Raw genomic sequence first — 15,059 nt, 5'->3', positions numbered from 1 at the left:
CACCTCGTCCTGTTCGGCCGCGGAGCATCCCCTGCCCTAGCGCGGACGAACATTCGCTCGTAACATTGCTGGTGAGTCGGACGACCTCGATGCCTTAGCGTATTTTGTTGCCAGCTGGGGCTATTGTTGTTGTAGCAATAAATACCTGTTTGTGTCAGCCAGAGCGTCGTTCCTTTGTTCCCTGAGAGCAAGGCCCGCCGTGGTTGGCGTACGCGATCACGGGGTGGGGCCTGCGGTTTTGAATAGTCTCAGCCGCGATTAAGCGGGGAGAACGTTATTCCCCCTATTAAAACCACACAAATTATACTAAGAACAGAGGCGCTCAGTCCTGTTGGATGCGTGGACGAAACAAGTACCAGAAGGAATGCCATCATTTATTGGCCGATGGTAAGGCGACGAGGGCTCTGAGACCGCCACTCAAGAATATCATGTGCGTTCCGATATAAATAGGAGCGCAAATGGTAGTACGATAACGCTCGCACCGCGCCTGCACAGCGGGCACAGCAATGCGCGGACGTGACAACAATGCAGGCGGTTCCACCTGAACTCGTGTATCTGCAAGGGTTCGGTATGTCTACATGTGTACCCTGACGTTAAGTTGCAGGGAAATGCAAATGACGCTGCCTCTCCGCGGCTTCAGTTCCGGTACCCACCCATGGTCGTTGCGCATTGTGTGCTTCATGGTGGGCTTGCAAACAAGTTCTTCCTAGGTAGGTGAATCTCTGCTGAGGCTCGGGCCACATTCGCTAGCTCCCACGCACAATCTCTCCCTGCGGTTGATCTTGATTGGTACCGAGGTGTCGAGGCAAGGAACAGTGGTATATGGGCCGACTGGCCGGGGGTGTAACGTGGCGACAGTAGAGAGAGGAATATTTACGTGAGGTCCTATCGCTATGGTGGCATTCAGTCGACTCTGTCCAACGCCGGCTGGCTCCTGTTGATTCTGGCTTGTTTACCTATTGTCCGATTCGGCGAAATTGGCGTGGGGTATATATACCACGGAGGTCTGGCGGTCAACATTCCTGACCGAATTTTGTGAAGCGGTGCAACGCCGCCGATAGGGAAGCCGTTTGGCTCCCAGCTCGCTGGGAAAGAAGGGCAGCGTCTCCTCTCTTCGTTTTCCGCGCTGTGCGTACGCAAGAGAAAAAGCGCCATTCCGCAATTCATACATCCCTGCTTTGAAGGACCGAATGCCACCTGAATTCAAATGACGGTTAGCAGCAACAATCTCCTTGCAGCTTTTGCTTTTCAGGGGTCGTCGTCCGGCTGAGTTCTGCAGGGCCTGCGACTGGCGCCGTGTTTTTGTGCGTCGTGTCGTGTCAACTCACAGCGCGGCGATAAAGAATGAACCGTTCGTTCAGCCTATTTTTCGCCCCCAAAAAGCTAAGAACGTTTCTTTTCGATTAGATTTTCAGCACTTCAGACTAAACATCTGAAGCGTCGGCTACTTAGATTCACCCTCCTCGGGAACAGGATGGCGTCGCGCCCTCTAATGTCGGATGCTTCTCCAGCCGGCACGTCTCCCTCGTCTCGTCACCCCCATACAGGAATGGGCAGTATCGAGATACATATATCTTCGATACTGTCTTTCGATACATTTTATGTATCGGTATTAGGTATCGCGTGCCAAAAACGAAAGTATCGGTATCAAAAATACATTTTAGTGTATCGTGTACTGAACGATACTCGATACTAAAAAAATGGCTGGCGGTTAGGATTGCTACTCACGGTTTTTTGTAGGTGGACACCACCGCCACGTACCTCGAAGAGCGATTGAGGTTTGGGGCGGCGGCGGGCGCTCAGGTTGTAGCACAGAACATAAAAGGAATGGAGGGGAACTAGCCTGAGACGGTGTCAATTCTATTGGCCGGGTCAGTCTGCTTCCTTCCTGCTTCGTTGTTTTGCAAATATACGACGTAGTTGTTGCGCTTCTATACATTCAGTAACAGAAGGGACCAGGAGACAGGCTGACCAAGAAATGACGCCCCTGCTTTAAGTTACGGTGGCTGCTAACAAAAATGAAAGACTTTCGCCGTCATGCTCAGCAGCTCACAAAACATTTGTTGTCGTCTCTGTCAGCATCACACTCCTCCACACGCAGGTCAATGGTTTCATCAGTGCCGCCATCTTGAAATGCATCAGCTGACGTGCTCTTTTCGTTTGGAGAAGCAAGCGCTACAACAAGCCGTAGTTCTCAAGAGGCGCTTCTGAAACTTAATTTTGTTTGGTTTTTACGGCGTTTAACGTCCCAAACCGACTCAGGCTATGAGGGTCGCCGTAGGGGTGGGCTCCAGATAATTTCGTCCACATGGGGTTCTTCAACGCGCACTGACATCGCACGGTGCACGGGCCTCTAGCATTTCGCTTCCACCTAAATGCGACCGACGCGGCAGGGATCTAACCTGCGCTTTTCGGGGTAGCAGCCGAGCACCATAACCACTGAGCCACCACTACGACTCTTGTGAAACTTAAGTTTCTTAACTATATACCTCCGGGATCCTCGAGTCGACATGGCTATGCTTCACTGTTATCCAATGAAAAAAAATCACCTTCGTATTATATATAACACGGCAGCATGCTCGCCTTTTCCATATGGTTCGCTTGGATGGCGGTTTTTACAAATGCTGTTGCTTAAAACCGTTAAGTAAATGAAACATCTGTATAAAAGAGCTTAGCAATACATGATTTGCCTAATAAAGACTTTCAGCCATTTTATTTTTGTTGTTTTTCTCCTAGCTTTCAACCCAGAATGTTCAGCGCCAAACATCTGTTAAACGCAATGCTCGGAACTAATTGCTGGGCAATCCCAAGCGCACGGAGCATGCACCTTTTATCACAAGGTAAAGGCAGAGACCTCCCGATGAATAATGCAATAACAAACCAAAAGCTTCAGCAAAGTTTCAAGCTCGTTCGTATGAAGTCAGTGCTCACAGACCGGTTCGCATGAAGAACATTAACTTGAGAAAAAAAAAAGACTGCTGCGCTTCATGGAAGCGATCGTTTCAACGTCACCATGGCTTCAGTCCAATGCTGAAGTTCTTGCGAAGCCAGCTATGCTGACAATAGAGCTTAAACGAATTCGTGTGGTCGGATTGGTTTGGTTTATGGGGGTTTAACGTCCCAAAGCGACTCAGGCTATGAGGGACGCCGTAGTGAAGGGCTCAGGAAATTTCGACCACTTGGGGTTCTTTAACGTGCACTGACATCGCACAGTACACGGGCCTCTATAATTTCGCCTCCATCGAAATTCGACCGCCGCGGCCGGGATCGAACCCGCGTCTCTCGGGCCAGCAGCCGAGCGCCGTAACCACTCAGCCACCGCGGCGGCCACCTGTGGTCGGATTCGTTTAAAAACTTTCAAAGACAGTGCGCTATATGGAATATGCTAAAGGTTCCTCACTTTAGTTTCGTTTAGGGGGGTTTAACGTCCCAAAGCGACTCAGGCTATGAGAGACGCCGTAGTGAAGGGCTCCGGAAATTTCGACCACCTGGGGTTCTTTAACGTGCACTGACATCGCACAGTACACGGGCCTCTAGAATATCGCCTCCATCGAAATTCTACCGCCGCGGCCGGGATCGAACCCGCGTCTTTCGGGCCACCACTCAGCCACCGCGGCGGCAAAGGTTCCTCAAATCACGTGGAAGTTCTGAACTCAGCTAATCGCATTACCAGATTTGTTAATATGAGCGATTTCAGTGACGTATCGAAGTGTCGCGGATTCAGTGTCGCGTGTCTGTATCGGAAATTTCGGTTCTGTATCTTATATCGGTATCGGAAATAAAATTTTTGAAGGTATCAGATATCGTTATCGAAGATACTTTTATGAAGTATCGTGACCAGCCCTGTCCCCTTGTCCTCCCTCTCATATATAGGCCAGCAAGACATCTTATTTTTTTACTCATGAACTGATTTCAATGAGCAACTATTTCTGTATCGACTTTCCCGAAACTTTGACGTTGAGACTACTGAATTCTGGTGTGCTTTAATCCATCTGACAAGGCTTTAGTTAACGCCACAGGCAAAGGCAGCTTTTGTTTGAACGTAGCAAGAATTGAGGAAAAGACATATCAGGGGTTGAATGAGAAGTACTTTATTTTCAAGTGTGACAAAAACGGAACTCGCGTGTTGACGTGTTGGCACTCTCAAAGGCGAGGAAAAAGTAGGGGCATAAGACAAAAGAAAAGTGAGACTTCAGCTCTGCCTTTGTGAAGTGAGTTACAAGAATGAAAAATAAATTACACACTCATGTATACCTTATGTACAGTCATTGCTACAACAATGTCAACAACTTACCCGCCCAGCTGCGTGGTCCGCAAAATTTCACAATGGATCTCAAGCCGTCCTTTGGCCACCAGACATTTCGTGTCAGCAGCAAATACGTTGGTAACGACACTAGAACATTGTTGGCTGACACCTGTCGTAAAATGTTCGCGTCCTCTTGGGATTACTGTTCACCTTGTTGTTTTGTGCAAAGGTTGCTGTTTTCTGTTTCCTCAAAAATATTGCCTTCGCGTTGGGTAAAATTATTTGGCTTGGCAAACAGGTGTCAAATCAGTGATATTACTTTCTGTCAGAAGTGTGAATAAATTGAAGGCAAGAGTGAGGTGCCTATTTTTCTTGATTATTGAAGCAGATATCCCGGTGGTGCTTCAAAGGGTTCATTCAACAATTGCCCCGTAGCGCGATAAACTCTCAGCCTATCGAAAAGTACAAAACCTCGCTTCAGTTACCGCGACACCTTTGTGGAATGTTTCAATTGACTTCGTTATGCTTCGTCGCGCGCCCGCCTGTGTGCGAAGGCATGAAATGGCGACATGAAGTTGGAAGGCAACCATGGCACCACCTGCGCAGCAAGTGCGGAAAACGAAACGCCACCCTCCGCTTCCCGCTCGGGTAGTGCAAGAATATCCACCCAGCTCTGCGGGGGAGCCATGAGCGTTCTCGAAATGCGTGGTAGCCAAGGGATATTTGCTGCACCATTATGTGGCTAGCAGATACTTCCCCTGTTCATTTGACCATGTTTCCTGTACAACACGTTTTGTAGGCGGGAGCTTGTTATTTTTCGACCTTCTTGGTCAGCCCCAACCTAACAACTGTCTAACAGGCTTGTTGTATGGCTGTGCGCATTCCAGAAACTCCCGTTATTCCACGACTTATTTGTTCCAGCAGCATGCCAGGTGTTGAGGTTTTTAGTTGGTGGTCAGACAGTTGTAATAATGGACCATGGTGAATATTTGCGACGGATCTCGTTCAGTACCGAATTTCGTGGGGAGCTAGTTGTTATAAGAGACTGAAGTTACCACTCGGCTTCAGCGTGTTAGAAGGGCCTTCTCCGACAATCGCTTCGCATCATCGTTTGCGCACTTCGCTTACCAGTGTAAACAACGTTTTCTGGCTGTAAAAAGCAAGGAACTATTCGCCTTGTCCGCTATTTTCTTTCTATCGCTGCTTTGAATATGACGAAGCTAGAAAATTCTTGGTACTAAAGAAACTGCTAGAATGGAAATTGCCATGCTCTACGACTATACAGTTTGTTATCGGTTTTAAATTACCACCTAACTTTCTTTTTGAGTATCATAACTGAAGATGAAATTTTTTAACTCGCAGCAGCTGGCACCATGCCCATGGTCCTTTATTGGCATTGTATCGGGCAGGTAAGTACTGAGTAGTTTCGCGACTTTTCGGTTGAAAAAAATGGTAGATATGTGAGTAGCCTCCCCGCTTCTATACTGGCGCACCCAAATGCCTCTGCTCATCGTATGCTTCCTTGTGGAATCAGACCACTTGCTGCATGCGTGGCATGTACAGCTACCCATCGCTACACATCGATGCTGCAAGATGTCACTTGTGCTGGCGTTCGCAGTCACTGGGGATGGAGTGTTTGTTGAGCGAAATGCTCCGCCCGTCTTCTGCGCGCGCAGTGTGCGCTACCTCCAAGTGAGAGTTCAATGGGCTTGTTGCATGACTTTGTCGATCGGGTGATTCCCTGGGTTGCACGAGTCAAAAGCTGCGTTGAGCAGGACTTGACTGGGTTGTACTGAGCCACACGTGCTGTCATGTCTTGCCCTTGTTCTTGAAACTCTGCAGAGAAAACAAAGAAAAAGAAAGAAAATTCACAGAAGATCAATGCGATTGATGCGGCCGAGTTTGCGTTAACATTCGTGTTCCCCTTCGACGGAGTAGCCGCTTCTGCTGACGGGTTCAAACCGTTCGAGCGGGTGGCCTTATCCAGTCCGTCAATCGCCATGTAACAGTCGTTCCCCAGCTACACAATCCCGATCCAATCCGGCAATCAGAGTATGGCACGCCGTACTCCCTCTCCCCAACTCTCGGCGCCTCTCTTGTGTGTCGTGTATTGCGGCCATTGGGCACCACAAACTCTCGTGCTTGAGTGACGCCCTCTGGCGCTCTCTCTCCCACAGTCAGTCTGCTGTACGAAGCCCGCCAATAAACACGGTGTGCTCCACACGCTATCCGGCCTGTCTTCCAACTTTCGACGACATACGTCGAAACATGTAAACAGGCGCCGCGGCGCGCGGGCTTCCAGTGGCCATCCCCTAACACATTCGCTTTCTTCACAGGCAGACGCGCGCGTTTACACGATCCACGGCACTAAGGGGATGACGCATCTAACCCAAGGTGAATTTACATAGGCCGCGAAGGCGGAGCCCGAATGCGGTCTAGAACCAAGAATCAGTAACGCTGCCGAACTGAAGCGTCAAAATGCAGTGCGCTCACAAACACAAAAGAAATAATTGGTTACATATTTCTAATTTATAATCATTTAAACACAATTTTAATAATGTTTCTAAAATGTTTTAGTTGTGCTCATTTGATTGGAAAGTATCACGCTTTTTTTACAGGAAAAAATATTTAAGCTTGCGTTCTCTCACAGCCATAGAGCTTCTTTATTTTACGCAGAGGGAAAACTGGCGCCGCCGCCTATGCGAGTTTTTTAAAGCATCCACCGCAGGAATGCCGGGAAGACGAGGTTTCGTGTTTGGCTTGACTAGTGTTGGGCAGACGAAAGCGTGGATTGCACGTCGGAATTGGGAGCTGCGCCACGATGCCCTCCTCTGCGCGCAGATTAAGTTAATTCGATACCGAGTTTTTCACTTCTTCAGTAGATGTAAGGCAAGTGGAAGTTCGGCGTTAGGCTGGTAGGAAAATTTTCGCACGATTTGTTCGAGAAGAGTCGTATTTTTATGGCTGAATCCCCGTTTTGAAGCGAAAAGCTTCACTACGCCGGTCAGAACCGAGCTTCGCGTGAGCCGAACTGGTGAGTTATGCGCATGCGCGAAAACGAGTGACATCACGCGCCGCGCAGGCGGTAGCTCCTAGCCGCTGCCGCAGCCATCGCAGACTCCGTCGCCTGACCTTTCGGCGCAGCCGCGCGCTACTGCACATGTGCGTCATGTGCATGCGCAAGGAGGCTATATAATGCGCTTGCCAGAGAATAGGCGTGCGCACTCGACATGGAAGGGAAGGAGAGTGCGGCTGCTGCTAGACTACGCAGAAAAGCTGAGAAACTAAATTCGTCCGATCCAGCAGTACTCGCTTGGGAGTTGGCTGCAAAACAGCGAAAAAATGATAAAGCCAAAGTTAAACGTGCAGCCGGAACGCCTGAACAACGGGAAATACGCCTTGCTAAACGATGTCGGAAAGAAGCCGAAAAGCGTGTCTTGACCGCATCTTCAGCCAGCAGCAGCCAAGCGAGTGAGGAAGAGGAAAGAAGAGAGTCAGGAGAGGAAAATCCCAAGACTCGCCGTTACAAGCTTTTCGCTCGTATATCCAGGCTTAACCAGAGCTAAGCCACTGCCTAATTTGTATGCCCGACAATAGCCAAGCCAAGTAAGAAACGCGTCTTCCCGGCATTCCTGCTTCTTTCCATGGTGGACGAAGCGTAGCGCTGCTTTCTCTCTATTAAGAAACTCTATGCTCCCAGCAGCGTTCAGCGGCTCTTATGCCGTTCGCGTTGACTATTCTGCGGCTTCCTTGCCGCTAGCTGCCGGCTTTGGCCGGCGTATCTCGTCATCTCGTGACTTTGTTGCATGCGGCTGCTCGCCTCTTATCCGCGTTAATTTCAAATGCTTGTTTACTTTCTGCCCTCGTGCTACGCACTGGTCGGCTACGTGTGCGCGCTTGTTTTTGCCATATATCAGCCACAGTTCCAGTCGTACGGTTTTGACACTGCTGCCTTCGGAAAGACGATGTGGTTCCAGACGAAGAGCGCACAGCACGGCGAAGAACTGGTCCGCCGCAGGAAAGTGTCGAAGTGAGAGCTGCTGAGCTGGCGTCACATTGTAGCGGTAGGTATTACAGTCACTTTAGTACTGTGGTATGCCGTTGCCACTGAGCGATTATACCAGCTATCAATGTGTCTTATAACGTCTGTGTGGGAGGTGTCAGACGTGACTTTCGAGTGATCACTTGGTAGGTGCTAGACATATGAAGTACTGTTTTTAATAAGAGGTGTAGGGTATCTCGTCTCTATTAAATGTATGAAAATCAAAGCGAGTTCGTGGTGAAGAAACGCAATGATCAGCGTGGACTTGGCAGTGATTCGGCATATACAGATGCTTCATATCCCTCTGACTGTTGGGCACTGTTTTCACAATTGAGAAATCTGTAGCTCTATCTCTTGCAAATACGAAGTGATTGCTGCCTAGAACGTTTGCTCTACCTACACGTGCTCTAAAAGGCGGCCCTAATTTAACTGCGAAAGTGCAGCGCAATTTACAGTACTCTTATGCCATTTATAGACAGCAGGCAACTTGTTTCTTCTGTGTTCGTCAAATTTTAAACTTTTCTCATGGGTTAGTTCAGCAAGTTCTTGTTGTGTCACTTTTACGAGTCGTGTGTGTTGCCGTTTTCATCTAATAAATTATGACTTTGGTTAAAGATTTATAGTATTCTCTTTTTATGTGTGCTAAACTCAATCGGTATAATTCTGTCACAGCCCATTGCTCGCAAATTCGGGTGCTCAAGAACGGCTCTCAAACAAGGCGCTATAACTATACTTATAACTGTACCTCTCGGACATAAAGACAAATAGCTGGGCTTGCTGATAAGTTAACACCTTGAAATTCAACGCGACACATGAGGCAAAGATGAAGGAAGAAAACACAGCAAGCACGGTCTACTAACAATAGCGTCGGTTGTCTGCGCTCGTCGTGTCTTTTCTCTTAGTCTTTGTCTCGTGTGTAGCGCTGAACCTCCAGACGTTCGAGGAGTTATGTCTCCCACCAAAAATAACGCTGCTATGACGGCGCATTTTTATTTTTAATTATGACGTCATTATTTAGTTGTCCGCACACTTCGAAGACGGCGCTGGCTCCGCACCATCAGTCGCATGTTTTGAACGTATGGGCTTCTAGGCAAACTACGCTACCACTCTATATACATCTACCTTGTGTAACCCACTATCTGTGACTCCGTGTTCCATAAGCTTCAGACGCGTGATACGCTGCTGTCACACTTAGGCCGTAATTTTCAGGCGCCTATTCTTTCTGCACGAGGGCGCATTACAGCGTTTACATTTATTTTACTTTTTGGTTATGTGGCAAGAATTACGGACAACATCTCGCGCCGCGCATGTCGATCTCTCGCGTATTTTTCGCGTGACATATGGTCGAGCGCAAGCAGCTAGTTACGAGGGCCTCAGCCTGTATACGCACCCTAGACGACCTGGCGAAGCCCAGGAAAGGCCGCAGCCGGAGACCGCCAGGAAGCCGGCGCGTCTTGGTGCGCTTGAAGACGACTTGCTGTTGCTGCGGCGGCGGAGGCACGTGTATGGGAATGGGCAGCGGCGGCGGGCCTCGGCGTAGGCCGAACATTGCTAACCCTTGAGGAGGCACCGCCACAAGATGATGAGGTGGCGGCGGTGGGTGTGGGTGGTGTGCCCCCGGCAACGTGGGCGCGAAGGGTGGAGGCACGCCAAACACTGCGTGTCCCACAGACTCCTGTGGCACAAGCAGGCCTCCGACTGTCTTAGGTGGCAGCGGTGCCCGCGTGAGAGAAGGTCTCGCCAGCGCTGGGAACCTCGGCCCCTGCGGCCGGGAAGGTCTAGCAGCGGCGACCGGGACGATGCGCGGTGGCTTTGGCGGAGGTGGTGCTGGGACGCGCTTCATGGGGGGCGGTTGCCTGCGCATTTACAGACGACATCCGTCAAACATTCACCCATATATGTTCAACAGTCACAAGTCAAGACACGACCCCGTTACAGTTTACGAGAGATAGCATGTAGAGGGTGCGTGACGGTCCCATACCTCTGCGGCAAAAGTGCATTGGTCTCCTTCTTGGGCGGTGGTTGCGGCCTGGGCGGTCGTACAGCGACAGGCCGCAGCTTCTGCGGCACGTTGATCTTTGGTGCCCAGCGCGGAGGCGGTGGTCCCGCGCTGGGCCCGGTGGATGGATCCGGTGCGCGGCGTGTTGGCACCGGATGACTCCCGGCCTGGTAGATGCCCTTGCTCAGCTGGCTCAGCTTCTCTAGTATGGGCGGGGGCTCGATCGTGATGTGTAGCCCCGTTGGAGAGTTGGTCATGTCGCCGCGCCGGATGCGGAAGTCGCAGCCATTAAAGAACTCGAGCGTGTTTCCCGAACACTTGTGACTGAACATCATCCTGCGATTATGCACGACGACACAGATGCTAGTAACACTGCGCAAGGGTCATGTCGGTGGCACGCCGATGCCTGCCGCGATAAGTGCAGGCTTATTGCTATTGTTATCATTGGCTTTTCTAAATAGTGCATACAATTTTAACACGGTGCCTAAGTGGCTACGGGTTCAAATGGCCGCACGTGTGCTGACGTAGCAAACGTCGCTGGTTCGTCTTTCGTGCAACTATTTCAGCACTTTTTAAGATGATCGAAGAGAACGAAAAAAGTACTTCACAGATTAGCTTTCTACAGTGCCCCTCTGGACACGAGTACCTGCGGTTACGCATGGCAGTTTTGCCCTTCGTCCGATGCTTGCGACATCGGAGTCGGCGCTTTCTGAAAATGAGCGCGCTGTGGAAACTCTTCGTGTTTCGTCATCTCTACGTATCAGGCGTAAGAGTGCACTGTTCACACACCAGGGCAGTAACTTAATTGTCGATGTGCCTGTGTACAGCTACAAGCCCGCCTGCAGTCGGCAACATCCTGATTCATGGGTTAGCGTTTGACCTCTCTTCGGGAAACTATGGTGCTAGATAGTTGGCTTCAGTTTTCCAGCACAAATTATGAAATTGGCTAGGGATAATGGAATACAAATCACGCGTAAGACGTATGGATTATAAAAGGCATTTTTTGGCATTACTCACCACGCATGGAACCCATGTCGCCGAAAGATTTTGTTCACGCATTCGATGTCGTCATATAGGTTGTCATCCCGTAACACTGCGAAAACAAAGAAGCCTTCATGTTCACCTGTAATCCACTTGACTAGATGAGATCTCATTAAATATTTTTCTGAATAAAGTGAATAAATTGGTCGTCTAATGTAGTCGTCAGGTGCAAGACATATGAAGTACTCGTCTCTATTAACTGCATGAAAATCAAAGCGTTTTAGTAAGGTATACTCAGCACTAAATGCATAAAACTCGTATGATTAGCAGTATTCACAGACGGATAAGGCTTGCTTGTAGTAGTGGACAATTGGCTCGGTATCTTGGAGCGTCTTTTGTTCTGTTTAGGACAGCTTTCAGTGGCTACGCAGTATAGAAGGTACCAACGCGGCAGTCGGCTTCTAAACTTTGTTATCTTGTACAGAGCTCGAGACCAACAAATTTTTGCAAGTTTCTACAGAGTCACTAAAGAGGCCAGTTTGTATTGCACGCAAACTAACTAGTATGTCTCAAAGCGCCATATTTTGAACGAGGGTGCGACAAAAATAAAAGAAACGACAACTTCATAAAGTCTTATGAAGCGTCATAGTGAACACGAACACGCTTACGTTGCTTTTCCGTTTCTACTGCTACCGAATCTCGAATTTTTAGGTGTCTGAATCATTCATGCATCGCAAACAAAGTTTAGTCAGCCTGCAAGAACGTTAGTGTTTTCCTTCGACAAGCTGCGTTTACCGTAACGACTTTCTGCTGCCCTGGCATTTAGGTTACTCTGGTGGCACTTCAGCCGAATAAATGCGTACTCTTTCGTGTGAAATAAGAACGGTTTTAGGTACCCACGTGCCATAGGCGTGAAAAGCTCGAAAGCGTCAAAAGTTTATGAACCACGCAAATGGCGTAAACGATAAACAAAAATGCAAAAAAAAATCCCCAGACACGTTGACTCTTGTGGTGATGAGAATTCCAGCGACAGTTGGGGTGATGAAGATACCAGTCAGGGGGGGAGTATTAGTAAATCTGGGTGTGGGTGTAGAATGCTTAGTGCGGTTATGCCTCCACGGGTAAGCTCTGCAGCCTTTTGCTTAGTGTTTTTTTATTCGAAATTTATTCACAGGTAATTACAAAAAACGCAAAATGCAGGAGGTCCCAGAGTCAGTGACTGTATCGGGAGCTGGGCACAGCAACCAGTCGCGTGGTTAGAGGTGTATAGGCTATGCCTGGAGCCCGGTCACGCACACAGTCACGCATGGTCATGGCTCGGTGCGCTTGTCGCGCCGGACGCCCGCCTTATCCAGCAGTAGGCGATTGTTCCGACCAGTCAGCGTGGCGTGCCGCCCCTGTTGTCTCCTCTCCCCTTTCGTTCTCGCATTTAGTGTTACGACGCCGCGTAGGCGGGAAGTGTGGCGTTAACAGCTGTTGCTGTAAAAGTGAAATTTTCTCGCGGAAATGGCGTAGAGCCTGGCGATGCACAATGGAAACAATGCATTTCGCCTGACAATTTAGGCTGCGTGCGCCAACCGGAAGGAGATATAAAATTTTTCCAGGCTCCCTTGGTCCATAAGCGTTTATATATTCATGCTAATGCAATCGCAATTGCAAACGCAAGTGCATGGTATGTGCTGCCTTTTTCCTTGTTATTGGACTCTTAAAGTAGGCCACTACATGCTTCTGTATAAGAAGGTTCTAAGCTTTCTTTTGAAGAGGTATGTTACCGTGCACAATAGAGTCACACTGGTTGCTTACTCACAGTAGCATGGCATCCGGCAGACGTTCTCACTGTGTCCTTGGTGCGGCTGACACCAGTGCTTGTCGTTGATCTGCAATTTCAACACAGTCGTCGTTATTCATCGCGCGCACCACACAACCGTTCTTGGCCTCAGAACATCAGTATGTAATGTCTGTGTATCACGCGTCTGCAGCTTTGACGTCTGGCGAACAACTGTGCTGGACGCCAGCGCTTAGCCAATAGGTTTGTCTTCTGGGTAAGAACTGAAATTTTAAATTTCCGTTCCCAATAATATATACATGAACGGTCTTGCGTCGCACGGTGATCGCGCGGTTAGCCGGACAGTGTACACCCAGCCACTTCTTTACACAGTATCACCCGCGTGTCGAACAAGCGGCAGCTGAGCGGCAAAACAGGACGTAAACGGCAAGCATTTCGCGCGTATGTGCGTATTTTCGGCTGTTTCGCCGCCCCACTACATCATGGGCCGCTGTATAGGGCCGTTTGTTCGACAGTCGATTGATACTGTTAAAGAAGTGGCCGGGTGTGCATGAGTACCCCATGGAAGTGAACCTGTCAAGAGGAATCATAAATTTTAGTAAAGAGAGAGAGAGTGGTATTCAGCAGTGAAATGAACGCATTTGAACTGTTCCGAAAAACCTACCTGAAAAATGCCATGATCACCGCTTCCATCGTATTTGCCCTTGTGGTATGCTCTGGTGTCATATCTGCTTTCCCAATACGCGAGGCATAGCCCTGCGAAGACAAATTGCACAGCAGCTGAAGCGGAAGACCTGCACCCCTTTCGAAGGCATTGCACGTGTTTCACAGCGCGGACCTAGTGACGAACGCCATAAGCTACGTCTAAGCTGAATACGACCCAGCTATGGGCCACTGGAAAAACGCGTACCCATTAAACGCTGTTCTTTTTATCTGAACGATGTGACATCTTCGCACGCTACGTAATTTTCGAAAAATTCTAGCAAATTGTAAAGAGAAAACGCGCTTTCAGGACAAAAATAGACAGCGAAACGAGAGAGAGGAAAGGCACTAATTTAGCTCAAGTTCGGGTGGCAAGCAAGTCCGAAAGGGGAGCGCAGGGCGAAATGACAGTCAAGAGCGCATAGCATGGGTAAAAGGGGCCGCTGTCTCGGCTACGAGAACAAATGAAAATAAAAAGAAAGACTCGGGCAAACGGAAAACAAATCGTACAGGGGGGTATATCAGAGAAAACGTTTTGATGTGCGAGTTCACTGTCGATATAGTTCAAAGTCGATCGAATTTCTTGCTTTCATCAACCTGATACACTCACTCATTTGGAGCCTCGTAATAAAAGCGACTACTAATGAATGAGCATAGAGCCAGGAAAGCAGTGGCTGTAAGGAGGCTTACACTTGTCGAGGTCCCTCTTGGGGAACTTGAACCGGTCGTGCAGCTCCAAGGCAAGTTCGCAGCGGTCGTAGATGCGCGCCCAGGCGACGGCGCAGCCCACGCTCGCCAGGACCAGGCCCGTCAACGCGTAGCCCGCCGACCTCCTCCTGTGCCGCTCCATCGGCTGCTGGAATGAGAAAGACCAGAAAGAGTGAGACGCCACGGAGAGGCCGGGTACCATAGGGTACCCTTGCTTTCTTATTTGAGCATAGTATCGCAGTCACAAAGATGACATAGAGAGATGTGATATCATTCGCCATTATGACAAAATATACAATTTCACCTCTGGAGCATCTACACGGTATGTACAGAGTGCATGTACTGGTGAAACTTATCAGTGCAGTCGACGGTTCGACAACAGCGCGTTTTTTCTATTTATTTGGTAATGTAATTATGAATCCAAAAACAAACTGAAGATAAGAGCACACGTCGTAAGCGACAGAAGCACTGTAGAAATAATGTACAGAAAAAACAAACCGGTCCCCGCTTTCATGGACATCAGCAACTAGCGTCATCTGTTGACCTCCAGCAGCGAACAGCGCGTAACTCAGTTGGGACAAAGCTAGAGTGTCCC

The 15,059-nt window shown here is 49.1% G+C and overlaps 1 protein-coding gene across 2 annotated transcripts in view; it reads right to left on the bottom strand.

Annotated features, from left to right (window-relative positions):
* Positions 1 to 4,068: 4,068 nt before the first annotated feature.
* Positions 4,069 to 15,059, bottom strand: part of LOC144114515 (uncharacterized) — a 70,693-nt gene continuing 59,702 nt past the window's right edge. The window contains exons 2-8 of one of the 2 annotated variants that reach the window (XM_077648311.1): positions 14,447 to 14,612; positions 13,719 to 13,810; positions 13,076 to 13,145; positions 11,305 to 11,380; positions 10,270 to 10,623; positions 9,679 to 10,144; positions 4,069 to 6,082 (exon numbers count right to left, since the gene is read on the bottom strand). In XM_077648311.1, coding sequence (XP_077504437.1) covers positions 6,056 to 6,082; positions 9,679 to 10,144; positions 10,270 to 10,623; positions 11,305 to 11,380; positions 13,076 to 13,145; positions 13,719 to 13,810; positions 14,447 to 14,606 — 1,245 coding nt within the window. In that variant the 5' untranslated portion in view covers positions 14,607 to 14,612 and the 3' untranslated portion in view covers positions 4,069 to 6,055. The remainder of the gene's footprint in view (positions 6,083 to 9,678; positions 10,145 to 10,269; positions 10,624 to 11,304; positions 11,381 to 13,075; positions 13,146 to 13,718; positions 13,811 to 14,446; positions 14,613 to 15,059) is intronic. The other variant, XM_077648312.1, reaches the window with a different exon arrangement.

This window comes from Amblyomma americanum, chromosome 1 (assembly GCF_052857255.1).
Source record: "Amblyomma americanum isolate KBUSLIRL-KWMA chromosome 1, ASM5285725v1, whole genome shotgun sequence".
Taxonomy (NCBI): domain Eukaryota; kingdom Metazoa; phylum Arthropoda; class Arachnida; order Ixodida; family Ixodidae; genus Amblyomma; species Amblyomma americanum.
This window is presented reverse-complemented; position numbering and strand designations above follow the sequence as displayed.